Source organism: Topomyia yanbarensis, chromosome 2 (assembly GCF_030247195.1).
Source record: "Topomyia yanbarensis strain Yona2022 chromosome 2, ASM3024719v1, whole genome shotgun sequence".
Lineage (NCBI taxonomy): Eukaryota > Metazoa > Arthropoda > Insecta > Diptera > Culicidae > Topomyia > Topomyia yanbarensis.
In genome coordinates, this window is record NC_080671.1 from 442,309,001 (window position 1) to 442,324,366 (window position 15,366).

General features: G+C 40.2%; 1 protein-coding gene across 4 annotated transcripts in view; it reads left to right on the top strand.

Moving 5' to 3' along the window:
- The window catches only part of LOC131685648 (bicaudal D-related protein homolog), a 149,043-nt gene that overhangs the window by 118,967 nt on the left and 14,710 nt on the right, over positions 1-15,366 (top strand). For all 4 annotated transcript variants that reach the window (XM_058969513.1, XM_058969515.1, XM_058969517.1 and 1 more), the window contains exon 3: positions 12,201-12,960. In XM_058969513.1, coding sequence (XP_058825496.1) covers positions 12,201-12,960 — 760 coding nt within the window. The remainder of the gene's footprint in view (positions 1-12,200; positions 12,961-15,366) is intronic.

Sequence of the window (15,366 nt, forward strand, 5' to 3'; positions counted from 1 at the left end):
TCAGTTGGATAATAAAAATTGAAACAGTTGTTTTCTCTAGCGAGTTCATATCGGACGCTCCCATCGGCCAACCTCGAACTGGCAGTTCTGATGACTTGTACACTAGGCTCGTTCAATGTCAAGGAAAAATCGATACGATGAACCTGATGGTGGGGCCAACAGTTGTTTATTACAACCCGTGATAACCTTGCAGAAAAGTTTCATCCAGAATTATCGTTCAGCGAAATCTTTTTCAAGTTAAATTGAGTTTAGGAACCTTCAAAGCATGACATACCTTCAACCAACTATAAACTGAAACACTATAAACTATTATTGTTGTAGTTTTTTCACTCGCGTGATGTTCGCAAAATGTTATTACAAACAGTTACCAACTTGGCGTTGTGCGAAAAATAGCATATCATAGCCTACTCCACTCACTGTCACAACCTGCCATCAGGAAGTGCAGTTGTCATACCGTTTCATACAGAAATGTAATTAAATCAAGTCCGAAAGCGGAAAAGTAGCCACCTGTTTCATGCTTTCTCCAACACAATAGAGCATCAGATAACAAAATGGGAGGGTGGAGGGGTCCACAATCATTGTAAACATCAGTCCGATACATGTTACTTCATCATGTTTCAATTTTTTTTCTTCACAAAGCTATTTTTTCGTTAGTTTCATTGACTGCTTCACGTGGTAATTATATCATATGAAACATGGGTAGAAAAAAAACGAACGATAATGATTACAAATCGACCTCTTCGCTTCCCCCATCGTAATCTTATTAACTGCTCCGATGATCGCGAGTCGTCCAAGTTCAGCACGTTTATGTATGCTGCTTATCTTCGTAATGTCCCATCAAACACATGCTCTATTGCCCACATTCTCGACGCGGGGCTTGTTCGGTGGTAGGTAAAAGGTAAGCACAACAAAACGGGCGCTGGTAAACTAGGATAGGGACGGTGTTAGAAGAATAATAATGTGTTAAGAGTTTTTTTTTCGTAATTGCAAATGTAGAGTAGGGGAAATTGCAAACATAATGCAATCATAAAAACAGGGAAAGGAAATGGGAGTGTGAAAATAAACAACCTCATTTGCCAATCCTACACTGGGAAACAAAAAGTTTCTTCCCTACAATAGTAAGCAGGCTGGTGGAATATATATGGAATTGAAAAATAAAACAAGGCCGCATACGTGTCTTTCACGCGAGGCAAACTTGAATAACTGTTGTAGCACACAGTAGGTGCTGCCGCAGATTTGGGTTACCAGAGCAACCTTCATATGCCATCTTCGGTCGTTGTGGATTTGATCGTCGAGTGGATGAGAACAGTTTTATTGTGCGAGGTCTAACAAGGTGTGACACAAGCATGAGTGTTGCAAATTTTGCGTACGTGTTAATGTGGATATATAGTTGACATGAATAAATCGCATGTAGTAATGTCAAGATAAAGCTTATTCTTGGAAGTTCACACAAGAATTAAACCACAGTGTCAGTAATAACAGACAGTATCATTAATTTTTTACAACCTGCGCGTTTAACATGTATTCAGTTCAACAGTAGTTCAAGTTTTTAATCATTCCGTAATTTGGTTCAGAACCTGTTGGCTCTTTGGAATAGTGTATTGTTTTTAATATACATTGTTTCGAAATTTTGAATATACATTACGTTAGAGCTTACAAAAGAACAATTATGACAACCCGGATCTGTCAATTATCAGACCACACCTATGACGATCAGTCTCCAACGTGCCAATACTGTATACAGTCTGCACTCTACGGAACCCTTACGTTGGGTTTTCACATCTAGTCACATCTACCACCACGAAATCGAGTTCAGAAACTCTAGAACAAATGCTAAATCAACGACGTCATCATCCTGCGCATTAAAACAAAATCATCAACTCCACCACGAGAAGACAACAAATAAGTTGATTTCACTACCATAATCCGCAAAAGGAAGAAGTAAATCAAAGCATTCAACAATCTCCAAGGCAGCAGCTGTAACGATAGTATGGCTGAAAGCGACAACCAAGAACAGGGCCGGCGGAACACCTTTTTCCCGACTGGGTAGTCAGATTCAAAGTGATTTCTCCCCGTGTTGACGATTCAGATTCAGTTCAGATATGGCGTGTGTAAGTGAAAATGAAAATTTCCTGATAATATCTGGTGACTATTTGGAAGCACCCTTTGTTAACAGGGCTGTATGTCCGACGGCTTAGCGAAAATGTGTTTGTTGAATACAGATACTACAAATGTACCAACTACCAACTCCATTCTTTTATATTTCATTGCATTTATTTTCCGTTCCCTGCTATAAAACCTTCTTTCGCGGGTACTTTAGCCCGCATAATAGTGTTGACTAATGGGAAGGTATCTCTGACGACCGACATCCTTTCAGGCTCAGAGGAGGTCGCTTTGAATATTTCTCCGATGGTAAAGATAATGCCGATAAGTCTTATTTTCGATACAAATTATATCTAATACGGTCCCTGGATGGTCTACTTCCGCACCAAAGACAACCCATTTAATATAATCGATCTATCGCGTGATCTAAATGAACAACACTCGACCGTGTACGATACCAAATTTTCTCTACGTACCCGCCCGGAAAGTAGAGATTGATGGTGTGGTGTCCGAGAAGGGTCTTAATTGCGAAATTGGGCGGGGCTCCTTCTATATCCCTGTGCTTCAGCCAGTGAAAATTATGGCATGCAAGCAATTGGGTTCAGCAAAAATCGAGGAGTATTTGAAAACTCATTTTCCATCAGCCTCATTTCGACCCTTTCGCCGGATTTGTTCCTCAAAAATTTGTACTTTTGAACGGGGCTCGTCTACTTGTTCGCCTTTTTGTACCGCGGAGCATGAACTACTGTCGTTGCAAACAATGGGAATATTGTAGAAACAAGGCACGGTTTGGAAGATGGGGAGAGGATCAAGATTTTTTTTTTCATCTGTGAAGAGACTCCGAATTAACTGAAATGTTAAAGGAAGTACCGGCCACGACTAATTTCTCTGCTTCCTTGTTCACTAAAGAGCGATATTCTGATAATTTCGAAAGGGGAGAATCATTTCCTCCCCCAAGTCCTATTATTTTCCTAGTTTTACACAATGCATTACACAATCTGCTTTACTTTCCGACGTAGATCTTCTGCAATTTTAACATTTTTTGCTTTGTTCGAGAAAATACTATAAAGGAGCGTTTTGGGGATGAAACAGTGCTATTATTTCAATCGGATTAGCTTTTGCTCGGTACCAGGTATTGAAGTTATCGCTTGTTACATCCGAATGATAGGCAAAGATTTATTGATATTGTTTCCATATACATAGCACCTCACCTGATTCTAGAAGACTTCAACTCCCACGGTATGCCATGGGGATTCATTAATTCATTCTGATAATCGATCTATCTTACTGCATGATATTCCCGACAATTTCATTGTGACCATCTTGAATACAGTAGAAATGACACGAATGCCTCCCAGCGCGGCTGAGCGCGTTAGATTTATTGTTGTACTCTACCTCGCTACAATTAGTCGCCCATTGATTGAAAAAGCAACGCGTCCACTATATCCGAAAAAATCGAATCAAAATATATCCATCCTCCGGTGGAAGTGTACAACGTTTTGACTGGCTTGTTTTTCTGCACTGCGATTCCCACTCCATTGTGGGCAGAAAGTTCTCAGAATTGTATGCGAAAAGGTCCCATGAGGACTTTTTGAACGTCGTATCGCCCAAATTTTGCCGAATATTTGCGACATAGAAACGCAAATGTAAAACTCGATGAAAACTGAAAAACGCAGTTACTGGCACCGGTTCGTCAACGGATTAATGAGAGAAACAATATTTCATCAGGTAGCTGGGCTCTACGTTGTATACACAATTCAACCTTTGATCGGAATACACGGAACTAAGAATCCTTTAACGACGACAACGCCATTCCACGTAGATTCACATTCAAATGATAGACGTTCTCGATGAAATTATAAAAGTGTATATAAACGTAATAATTGTTCTTCAAACACACAAATTTATCTGACAGCAAAGATACTCGCGCTAAGAATTCTCCCCACAAAACGTGTGGTTTTATATTTACCTACGGCCATATCCACATCGTTACAGTTCCAAGTAGGCGCTTCGATCGATAGAGCACGGAAAGCACTCCTTGTTTTTTCTGGAGTTCCTATATTCTTCATGTTAATATCTAGTCCGGGAAATGAGAAAAGTGGCACTTAGATTAGAATGGTAATGAGAAGACGGATACATTAAGGCATTAGAAGGCATTAATGAAAAATCGCGCAGCTTCAACGAATTTTTCAGTATTTATTGTCAGAGGACGCACGAAAATTGGCAGATTTAGTTGAATAATGAAAGTGTAAAAATCCTAAAGGCATCAACTAAACTTGGTTAAAAAGGAAGGAGGAAGGTTGTGACTTCCTTCGGGTGGTATCTCGGGTCACGTCCAATCATTATACGTTGAATGTGAACGTATTGGGGTCATAGAGAGAATTCTCTGCGCCTGCGGTGACGGCTATCGCGACATTAAACACGTTGTTTGGTCGTGCGCCTAGTGTTCTAGCGCTGGATCTCCGTTAAACGAATCCCTTCGGCCTAGTTCTAATCCGAGATGTGCTGGCCACCCTCCGAATTTATTATATCTTTTCTATTGGATGACTTGCTAACAGCTACCTACAAGTGTGATCCGAACAGTTCCCAGCGGATCCAAAGAAGGCCAGTCGGCGATCCGGTTCATGATGTCCTGATAATAATCTTCCGTTTGCCACACAGCTACAAGTTTAATTTTTTTTCCTGTCATTTTTGTCCGCCCTCTACTTACTTTCTCCGATACGGTCGCTGCTACTGATGTTGGAATCAACAATCTTTTGCCTTCCTTATAAAAAGTCTACTAGTTTCAATTTTTAAGCAAATGATTGTTCATGTTAAAAAATTACAAATTGTATATCTTGTCCTTAAAAATATTTCTAACTGCCTCCCATAGTCTGAATAAAATTGCATTATTATTTTTTGTCTACCGATCTGAGCTCTTTGTTAAAATATGTGGATGTGTCAAAAAGTATTCCCATGAGTATAAATATAAAAAAATTATTCCAAATTTCAAACAAATCCTAATTATTATCGCATATTTTCAAGAAATTTAAATAGTAAAACAAAGAAATTTGTATTTGAATAAAAATATGAAATTGTTTTACATCGAGAATTTAAGACGCGAGAATTTAGAGCGCAAGACACCTACGCGTGGTTAATCTCAGGTTTTGGTTTGTTCTAGACTTTCGAGTGGGTAATTCCCTTATCGGTAATTTTCGGGTGGGTAGTACTACTCATACTACCCACGCATTTCGCCGGCCCTGATCAAGAAAGTGAACCGTATAACTCTTAGAATTTGTTTTATTATTTATCTGTCGTAAAAAAGTAATGGATACACGACTCCGTTAAGCTCACGCATCGAGTCGTGTCAAATAAAGGAATTGGGGCAAAATCACCAATGTTCAACGTTCTGTTAATTCTGTAGAAGGAATTGCACTTTTTGATCCCCAAAAAGCACTCCTCCATAGGGGGTGTCTCGATCCAGGCGAATAATATTAAAGTCGTGGAAGTTGAGATCTATGTCGGAAGTTAACCAAGCTTCACATAATGCAAATGCATCGCAACTCAAATTATTTATTAAAATTTTGAAGGAATCGATTCTCGGGATGATACTTCTGCAATTCCACTGTAGAACAGTGATCAAATCCGTGACCTCGTTCGATGAGTTAGCCATCGAAGGATACAATCGCTGAGAGGAGGGGCCAATTAGCAGTCAACTGCTTCAAAAATTTTCTCACTGTAGGGAGAAAAGCTAACATAAGACTTTTAATAGGATCAGTAATATTGAAAGTTTTTATTATCCAGTCCACTATGTCTGAGAGTTTTATAATTCTAGTGCTGTGATTACTCTCGAACTGAAACAAAGAAACACTTGGGATTTTTGATGTTCCTGGAAGTGCTAGGAACTCCTTCTCTGAGCTTAATCCTCCGAGACCAGGAGCTAATTGCTTCGGTTTGATTGCAACACTTCCAATAGATGTGACTTTCGGAGCCCCGTCAAGGGACACCTTCTGGCCTTTACAAGGAACTTTACGAGAGGAAATGTTCCTCCTCTTCCTATAACTTCTAGGCACCCTAGTAGATGTTCCCTCTTGTGGGTTACCAGCCTCGCCCTCGTCAGGAGGCAAGTGAGTATAGATGTTTGCTGAGGATGGTGGCGTAGCATTCTTTAACATTTCTGCGAAAGAATGTTTGGATCGTCCCGCAAGGGAATGTTTCAGTTTATCTCCGCGTAGCTTGTACGCGGGACATGCCGAGATATCATGCAGACTCTCTGCACAGTAAGGACACTTTTCGGCTTGCTTACTGCACGAATCATCTAGATGATTCTCCCCGCATTTTCCACAGCGGGCCTTATTGCTACAATGGGTGGCTGTGTGACCCAATTGTTTACACTTTGTGCAATTCATGACCCGCGGCACAAACAGACGCACAGGCAGACGAACCTTGTGCAAGAGGACGAAATTTGGCAAAGTGGTACCAGCGAAAGTCACCCGATAAGAATTTGATTGGGGGTACGTTTTTGAACCATCCCCCGCAACTACTACTGAGTGCAAACGTTTGCACTCAAGTATTTTCACTGGCTGAAGTAAGCGGTCTCTAAAACGGCCAACCCCGTACTTCAGCAGATCCTCGCACGTCAAACTCTCATCGGTGACGACGCCTTCGGATTGTACTTTTACAGCTGGAATATACACGTTATAATCCCGCGTAAAGTGCTCACAGCAAGCAATATCGTTTACCTGCTTTGAGTTGGCTAGCAACACCCTTATCTTGTCCGAGCGGACCTTTGAAATTTCGGTCACAGCCGAGAACCGTTCTGTCAGGTCTTTAGAAATCTGAAGAAGGTTCAGTGATTTAGTCTTGGGCCGAAAGAAGACCACAAATGGACCAGTTGAGAGTTCTGGATAGCATTTGGGCCGGGGGGGAGCCTTAGAAGTTGAACCCGATTCAACTTCCATTTGACCATCCGGAGAGGGAACCATAGAAAACGTCAACGCACGGAGTCAGCGCCCGCGCAGACGGAAGAAAGCAATAAATGTGTTACAAAAGACAAAAACCACTTAGCTTTAAACTGGTGTCCAACGACGAACCGATCCAGTTTATACAGCTGGCTATTGTTTAATCCTCACACGCGAACAAAAGACTGAGGACCGAGCCGAACTGGCAAAATAACCTTGAATGCGGATTAACACTATTCTTTATCGCCACACATAGCACTACGGAGTAGAAAAAACAACCTCTGTCTCGATGGAGAGCTCGAAAACGAATGATGCTCTTCGGTTTTGTGTCAAAGCTTTCTTGAGAAGTTATAGATGACGGACGCTTAAGATTCAGACCTTTACAAGGAATTTTACCTACCTATAGTTTTTGAGGACAGTAAAAGATGTCCACAGATGAGTCATGGCATGTCAAAGTAACACTCTTCCTGAACCAAGAGAGCATATTGATTTATCTTGGTCAGTGGAGCAAATTTTCATTTTCAAATTGCAACTTTCAGTTCAATAAAACCCAACCATGATTCAAATTGAAAGCCTCCCTTAATCATTCACTTTCAAGTATTTTTATGATCGTGTCCACTGGAAAACAGACAGAAAAAGAATGACCAGAACGGTGAGAATGAAGAAACGGTAAAAATTCATTTTTATTTGAAACACCTAGAAAAGATATGTCCTCAAGCAGGAATCGAACCTGCGATGTCCTCCTCTCGTTGGGTGCGTTAACCACTCCGCCATCGAGGAACTGTGATGATGCCATCACATATTCCAAACAGTATCGTGATCATCACCACAGCCTCCAATACCTCCTAATTGACCTATCGATCCCCCAATGTCTCCTATAAGCAGCTCGTTACCTCTCTCTCTCTCTCTCTCTCTCTCTCTCTCTCTCTCTCTTTCTATTCGATCGGGTCAAATCTCTCTTTTTATCTATTTTTTGGTCCAGTGGACTACGCTCAGGCTTGAGATATTTATTATCACTATGGGCCCCCTTAGCCAACTCAGTCGCCGCCAGACTTTGGCAGTGGGTAGAGCTATGGAGGGGCATGTTGAAGTCTGCCCTCAAAGCCTATCGGCAGATGCTAACGACAAATCCAGCCGTTGATAGACTAATTATTGCTGACAAAGAGTGTCTAGAGTGTAACTAAACTAAAATACTCGAATTGGTGACCACAACATCGATCTCAAATTTGCGTGTGGGCATGTAGACGCGGTAATCCTTCATAAAAGAAGCAGCAACGTTATTTACTTGCTTTAAACTGAAAATTACAATTCTGAACTTGTCTGGTCGAACTTTCGGTATATCTGTTACGACTGAATATTTTTGCGTCAGTTCTTCCGAAATTTTTAAAATTCTTTGCGAATTGGGTCATTAAATGAGAGAAAAAAAAATCTTTTTTCATTACATCGATAAAGCTGATTTTCGTAAATGCAACAATGTTTTTTTTCCAACTTAGGAAACGTGAAAATAATATTAAAATTAAAAAAAAGAATTATGTTGACAGTCTGGATTTGACACTATCAGAAGCATTTGACATATCGAATTTCACGACAAATGATGCCCTGTCAGAAAAAATTAATACATGTTTTTCCGGTTTTCCCGCAGGGTTACATTTATTTGACATAAGCACCATCCAATGCATATAGTTTTTTTCATTTTGGGTGTTGTCTTGATAGGCCAGATGTAAACAACCGCAGTTTTCCTATGTATGGTTGCCAAGTTTACATAATATGTATTTTAAAAAACAAAAAAATCGTTTTTACGCACTACAACGATTTTTTTTAAAATAATGTTATATTATGTATATTGGACCTAAAATTTATCGAATGGAACGGAAAACTATATATAGCTTAATGACCCAATTATCTTCGATCCATAAGAAGAGCTGCGTCTTTTCATTTTTTTTAAATAAACGGTCTTAAAGCCCGGCGCGAAGTGAAAACTTGAAAAATAACAATGACTCACTGAAATTTCGTGCACTATAACAAATTGAAAGATAAGTCAGTGGGTAAAGCAAAAATGTGGTGGGCTATCGTCACTAGAAGTATGACTAGATGATAACGATTTCTTAGTCACTTGCACGAAGATGTGCAACAACCTTTATCAGAAATTGGACATAAAAGTGCAAAAACAGGGGGGGGGGGGGGGGTGATTTCTGAGACATATCTGGAGTGATGTGACGGCACTTGGATTGAAAATTTAAATGTACTGATCACGCCGTAATCAGCAATCCACCGAGCAGGCTTTCGTTCCCTTCGTCGCCTTCTAACACCTATCGTTAACTGATTTTACGAATATATAGTTCAAGATTTTCAGATGGAATTTACGTGAAATCAACTACGGTTGAAACGTTAAGAAAGGGATTTTCGGTGGTTTTACAAGCCTCCAAACAATAAATATAGCAACTGGTGAAGGAACAAATCTTCAAATAAATTCTTCGGATTTGTTACATGATAGAGGCGGGTTGAATTCCCTAATAAATAATCTGTTCAGTAAACTGATCTACAAGCACTGTCTCCCGAAAACATACTCCGTCAGCTGATTTCCCAATGTCTACCGCAAAATAAGTCAGTTTAAGTATATCATTTCCATGTACACTGAATTATTATTCGAAATTCGAACTGAAAAAGAATACCATAGTAAACCCCAAATGGGCGCTAAAAGACCACGCTACGGCCCTGTATTTGTGTTCCTGAGCAAACCTCTATAGACGATAGTCAAGCGTGATATCTCGCACGAAAGGGAGTGTTCGTGCGTGAAGATGGTACTGTCTTTCAGTTGCCACTAATTAGTCTTGTAATGCTAATGAATTTGAAGCGAATCGTTTTGCTCGGTCAGTGGCTGTCAAAATAGAGATACGATTTGCTTGTTTATGTTTGCAACTCTTGCTTCAAATAATGCGATCACAGCCTACTTCGACATACACAGACAGGCAGCCGGAAGAACATCGCGTCAAGGAGAAAGACCCAGGTGTTCATTTCAATTCCATTCAAAAAGTAATGGAGCTTCGATTGAATTTACGAGAGACACGAAATAAAAGCAAAAGTGGCTGCCACTGAGCAATTATTTATTTACACGCCGATTTTCGTTTACCGACCGACGCAAGCCTCCAAGTCAAATCGAATGATGGCCAATCATCAGCCAGCATCAGCACAGCAGGTTATACACAACAGGTTGAGCCGTTTCGGAATAGATGGCTTATGAAATCTGCTGCCGCCGCATCCTCCTGGTCCGGTGGCGTTGAGTTTGATGGTCATAAGGCAATTTCGGATTTGTTATTTTCATTTGTTGTGTGGAAAGATTGAATTGATTGAATGGTTTGTTTTTTTTTGTTGTTTGGTACTTAGTTTAAAAACAAGCTTATTAATTTAACGTGTGATTTTTTTTCTATAGAAGGGGCTTTCAAACGATCGATAGCTAAGTGTTAATTTTAGCTCCCTTGTTCTAAATATAGGTCACCAATGGCTACAATTCTGAGCTCAAAATAAAATAGGAACGGTATCCATCGTGAAGGATAAATTGACATCGCACATATGCTAATGAGATTGAAAAACGGATTAGTCTGCTTAGCCTGTTGATCATGACATCGCAGCAAAGGGTAGAATTTCAATACGAAGCGGAAAGTGGACCGGACATACTAATTTCGCTGATTGAAATGGGCACATTAGGTGGAGTTTGCACCCACGCAATGTTTTGCACGAAGCAGGCACTGATGAGACAAATCGATATTATAATTCGTTATTTTTGGCCTGCTTTTCTGCCACCAGCCAGATGGTGTCGGCTGAGCAACGGTCCTGTTTGTCGACGTTGGTAGATGGACAGAGAAGAAAAACTCGAAATTTGAAACTTATTAGGAAATTGAAATGCACCTACACTGACTAGATTATTTCTCAAGGAACTGAATTTTAATTCCAAAATATGGAATTTGCAATTGATTACATGCTTTCCAACCATTGATGGCTCTTTCAATAAACTTGACTTATGATCAATGCGTCTCACAGTGTAGTAGCGAAGCAGGCTATTTTGATGTCAAAATATCGTACGACGATGCAAAACAACGTCATACTACCACTTCGGTTACTAAAATTAGTCAGGATGGTCGCCATATCAAGAAACTGTTAGCAGGGTCGTCATATAAAGTAAATGTGCGACAATTGCTCCATTATTATAACTTTTCGTGCGCAGAAATGTGCTGGAAACTTATACTACAGTTGAAACAGTTTTTGTCAATATTAGATACTGAAGAAGAGCAATTGAACTGGGCGATAGTCAGCAGAAATATTTACTCACATGGTGATGATAGGCTCAATAACGCTTAACTCAATAACAAATAAAAAATGGTAATCCATGAGTTTGGTCTTATCGATTCTTAAATGTTACAAGCCAAACTTCTTTTTAATTTATTTTTTGGACGTGAAGTCACCGAAAATTGTGTGCAACCAAACCTATCCTTTCGTATAAAATCAATTGAACATCGTTCTGAATGTTTTTAAAGGATAAAACTTTACATTGTACCATTCAAAATAAAAAGCTCTATCGATATATGGAAAAAAACAGTTACAGACCATTGTACGACCCAATTAATGCGCATTTATTATCGATTTTATCCTATTATTTACACCTTTTGTAAGTCGCAAAAATACAAATCCAGACGGCCATTGAAGCTCACAAAATCACAACAAAAACAAAAATGTCCTCCTTTTGCGACCAGCACAGCTCGCGAACCAAATTCGGTCGGCGACGAACGTCAGCACTTCAGCTCCTTTTTCACCTGCCCTGTCATCATCATCGAAGCAATCGAGTGGTTTTTATACACACATACCTACCTATACCTATCTGCAGCTACATTTGTTCAAACGCCCGCCGCCGCGTCTTGCCGTTTCGCGGGCGACTTGAAACGAATAAGCATCAGCCTCATAAGCAAAGTAGGCGACCGTACGCGGCGTAGGTGAACACGTGGTCATTGAACCGATTTCGGAAACGCGGAATCGATTTTTGTTTTCATTTCTGCTACAACGACTAGCGGGACTGTCTGCGGATGGTCATTATAACGCCCACTTAATCGAACCTAATATAACTGTTTATTTATTCACTTGTTTTTTTTCGCCTCCTCCACACAGAAATTGGAACAGGAGAAGTACATCCTCAAGCGGCAGCTGGAAATAACGTCGAGTGAGAACGATGCCGTCATCCTGGAGCTGCAGTCCGACATCAAGCAGTTCAAGCAGAAGCTGGACGCCCAAGAGCAGATCATGCGGCAGATGGAGCGGGAGAAGAACACACTCATCGAAGAGCTGACTGCCCAAAATACCCGCCTTTCGAATGAGTTGAAAAAATCCAATGCCACCGAGCTGCAGCTGTCGGCACAGCTGCAGGAGATCAAGGAGCAGTGCAATCGGCGGACGCTTAGCATACAGGATCACGTTCACAGTTTAGAGAGTCTAAAGAACGAGCTTCGCCTTATTTTGGAGAAAAAGAATGAACTGGAAAATCGGTTGCACATGACTTCGAACGAGAAGGAGAACCTCACGGTTGCGCTGAACGAAGCGTCCGAGCGGATACACATCCTGGAGCGAAGTACCAAGGAACAGGACACCAAGTATCAAATGACAGTTCAGACGTTGGATCGGTTAGAGCGCGAGAATGGAACGCTTAGCGAACGGCTGGAGTCGTTTGATTCGCAGCGGTCTCATCACAGCGATCCGAATCACTCCTCACTGCTGCAGGAGATGATCGGTGAGGACGAAACGATGATGGTCGGTAGTGCACCGAACAAGGACGAAGCGACGATGCTGTTGTTCAAGGAGGCACAGTCGGTTTACAAGCAGCTCAAAACTTTGTGTCAGACGTTGCGGAGCACGTACCATGATGATGATTCGGGTGAGTTAAATATTTTCATCAGAAACTAATCACAGTATTTAAAATGAGTATGACCAGAGAATGTTAAAAATGGAAAATGAAACGGAAGTATCATTTGCACTCATTGCTAGGCTTGCTTCGACTGCACATCGTTCTGAATCCCGATGACAAAAAATGTGTAACTAAACTACTGATTCTGGAGCTTTGGAGTTTGGCCAACAAATATTCAGAGTCCAATGAGACATCTGAAGATATATTTCGAAGCTCAATAAGATAGTTCAGTACTGTCTTCGGCGAGAATGTGTAACTGTTTTATCAAACAACTTTACTGAAGACGCCACATTTATTTTATAGTTATTTTTTGGCTCAGTGTATTCATACCGATTAGTTGTTTACATAAATCGCTCCAACTATTTTTACTTTTTGACGAGATTTGTGAAGTTTTTATCGTTGTTTGTCGTGTTAATCGACTGAGAATTTTGTTTTTAACATTGTTATTGTGCAGTGTGAAAGTGTCTCCTGTTTGCTTTTGTGTTGCGAAAAAAACAGCGAAGAACGCAATTGAGTGAACTTCTGTGACTTAACCACCAAAACTTTCCACTGAACGCAGCGCCATCTATATTTCATTGTTTGCATTCTCAGATCGGCACGCATTATGGCAAGTGCATGCGATCACTGCGCGAAAACCGTCAAATCGGATGACGACTTTATCGAATGCGTGGGTTTTTGCAAAAATGTGGTACATATGCAATGTGGGAAACAACTTAACGTTTTTGAAAAAACTTGCGGAAAACCCAAATTTATTTTGGATGTGCAATGAATGTGTCAAGTTGATGAAGTTTGCTCGCTTTCGCGACACCGTTTCTTCACTTGGATGTGTTATCGCTGCTATCGCTGGGAAAACGGATGACGTCTGTGCTGAACTAAAGGCCGAGTTATCCAAAAATAACCAGCAAATTTCACGCCTCGCTAGAAAGGTTTCAACAGCTACTCCAGTCCGGCCAAACTCCGGTACATCTCGACCACCTCAGAAATGGCGTCGCGAGGATGGCCCTGATCCGAGCAATATTCTTGTTGGTGGTCGAAAGCTAATAGCAACATTGTTACGGTTCCATCTCCCGCGCCGTTGCTCTGGATGTATCTTTCCCGCTTTCATCCTAGCGTTAGCAAAGAGACTGTCGAAAAAATGTCTAAAGAAGGACTAAATTGTAACGAGAAGATAAAGGTTATTCCGCTTGTTAAAAAAGGCATGGACGTCAGTACTTTGAACTTCATATCCTTCAAAGTTGGAGTTCACCCAAAGTACCGTGATACAGCTCTTAACCCTGACACATGGCCGCAAGGCATACTGTTCAGCGAATTTGAAGACAGCCGTACCCAGAACATTTGGAGCACGCCGACTGATTTTCCATGTACTTCTCTAATGCAACCCGGCCCATCAATGCACAGTGGTTTAAAACGCGAAAAACGTGATCGTTTTGAATAACTTCGAAATGGTTAGTTATAGCGATATACTATCTTCGGAAGAATTTATGACAATGAGATGCCCCATCTTTATAAGTAAAAAGTTTGATGATTAATCCTCCTATAAGTGAGATTCAAAATTTATTTCTCATATGATTAGAGATAGCAAATTGGTGTATTCTGCAAAGTTGTAGTAAATTCTTCTACAAGAAACTTTACTGAAGGTGGTAATAGTCTATCTTTAATAGTCTTTGAGATATAGAGCATTATTAGAGGAAATACCGAAAAAATCAATTTTTTCATTATAACTTCTTTCCAAGATTTTTCGGAAGTTCAAAATGTTCTACAAAACTATCACAATTAATGAAATACAAAATTTCGGTGAAGAAAGCAATTTAATATGTTGAGCAGAATCTGAGATATTCACGATTTTTATTCAAAAAATGGCCTACTTTTCACTCAAATAATTCATGAACGGGCAAAAACGGGCGGACCATTCTATATGTATTTGAAAGTACAAGAAAGATGCAACAATATTCTGTGTTAATCACTTGTATCCGTTTGTATCCATGGCTCTGGTAACTGGATTTAAAGAATATCATTTATTAGTCTTAAATATTGATACGAAATATATTCGGTAAAGCTGTTGAGATAAAGTGGTGGTACCTTCGGCAAAGTGCCGAGGAATATTCTTCTTAGAAACATTGCCGAAGACACCAGTTTGCCATCTTTACTAGTTTCTTAGGTGCAGTGCAATATTTATAGAAAGCCTACTAAAAGCGATTCATTTGGTAATCGCGCATGCTTTGATTACTTGTTTAGCAATGTCACTGTATAGCGTTACGTCAGACTTCGTAAGCAACAAAACTAGTTTATTGGATCGAATGATTTGTATTTGCAGTAATCGCGATAGTGGACAATAAACAAATTTTTAAAAGCCTTTCTTTCATATAACAATACAAA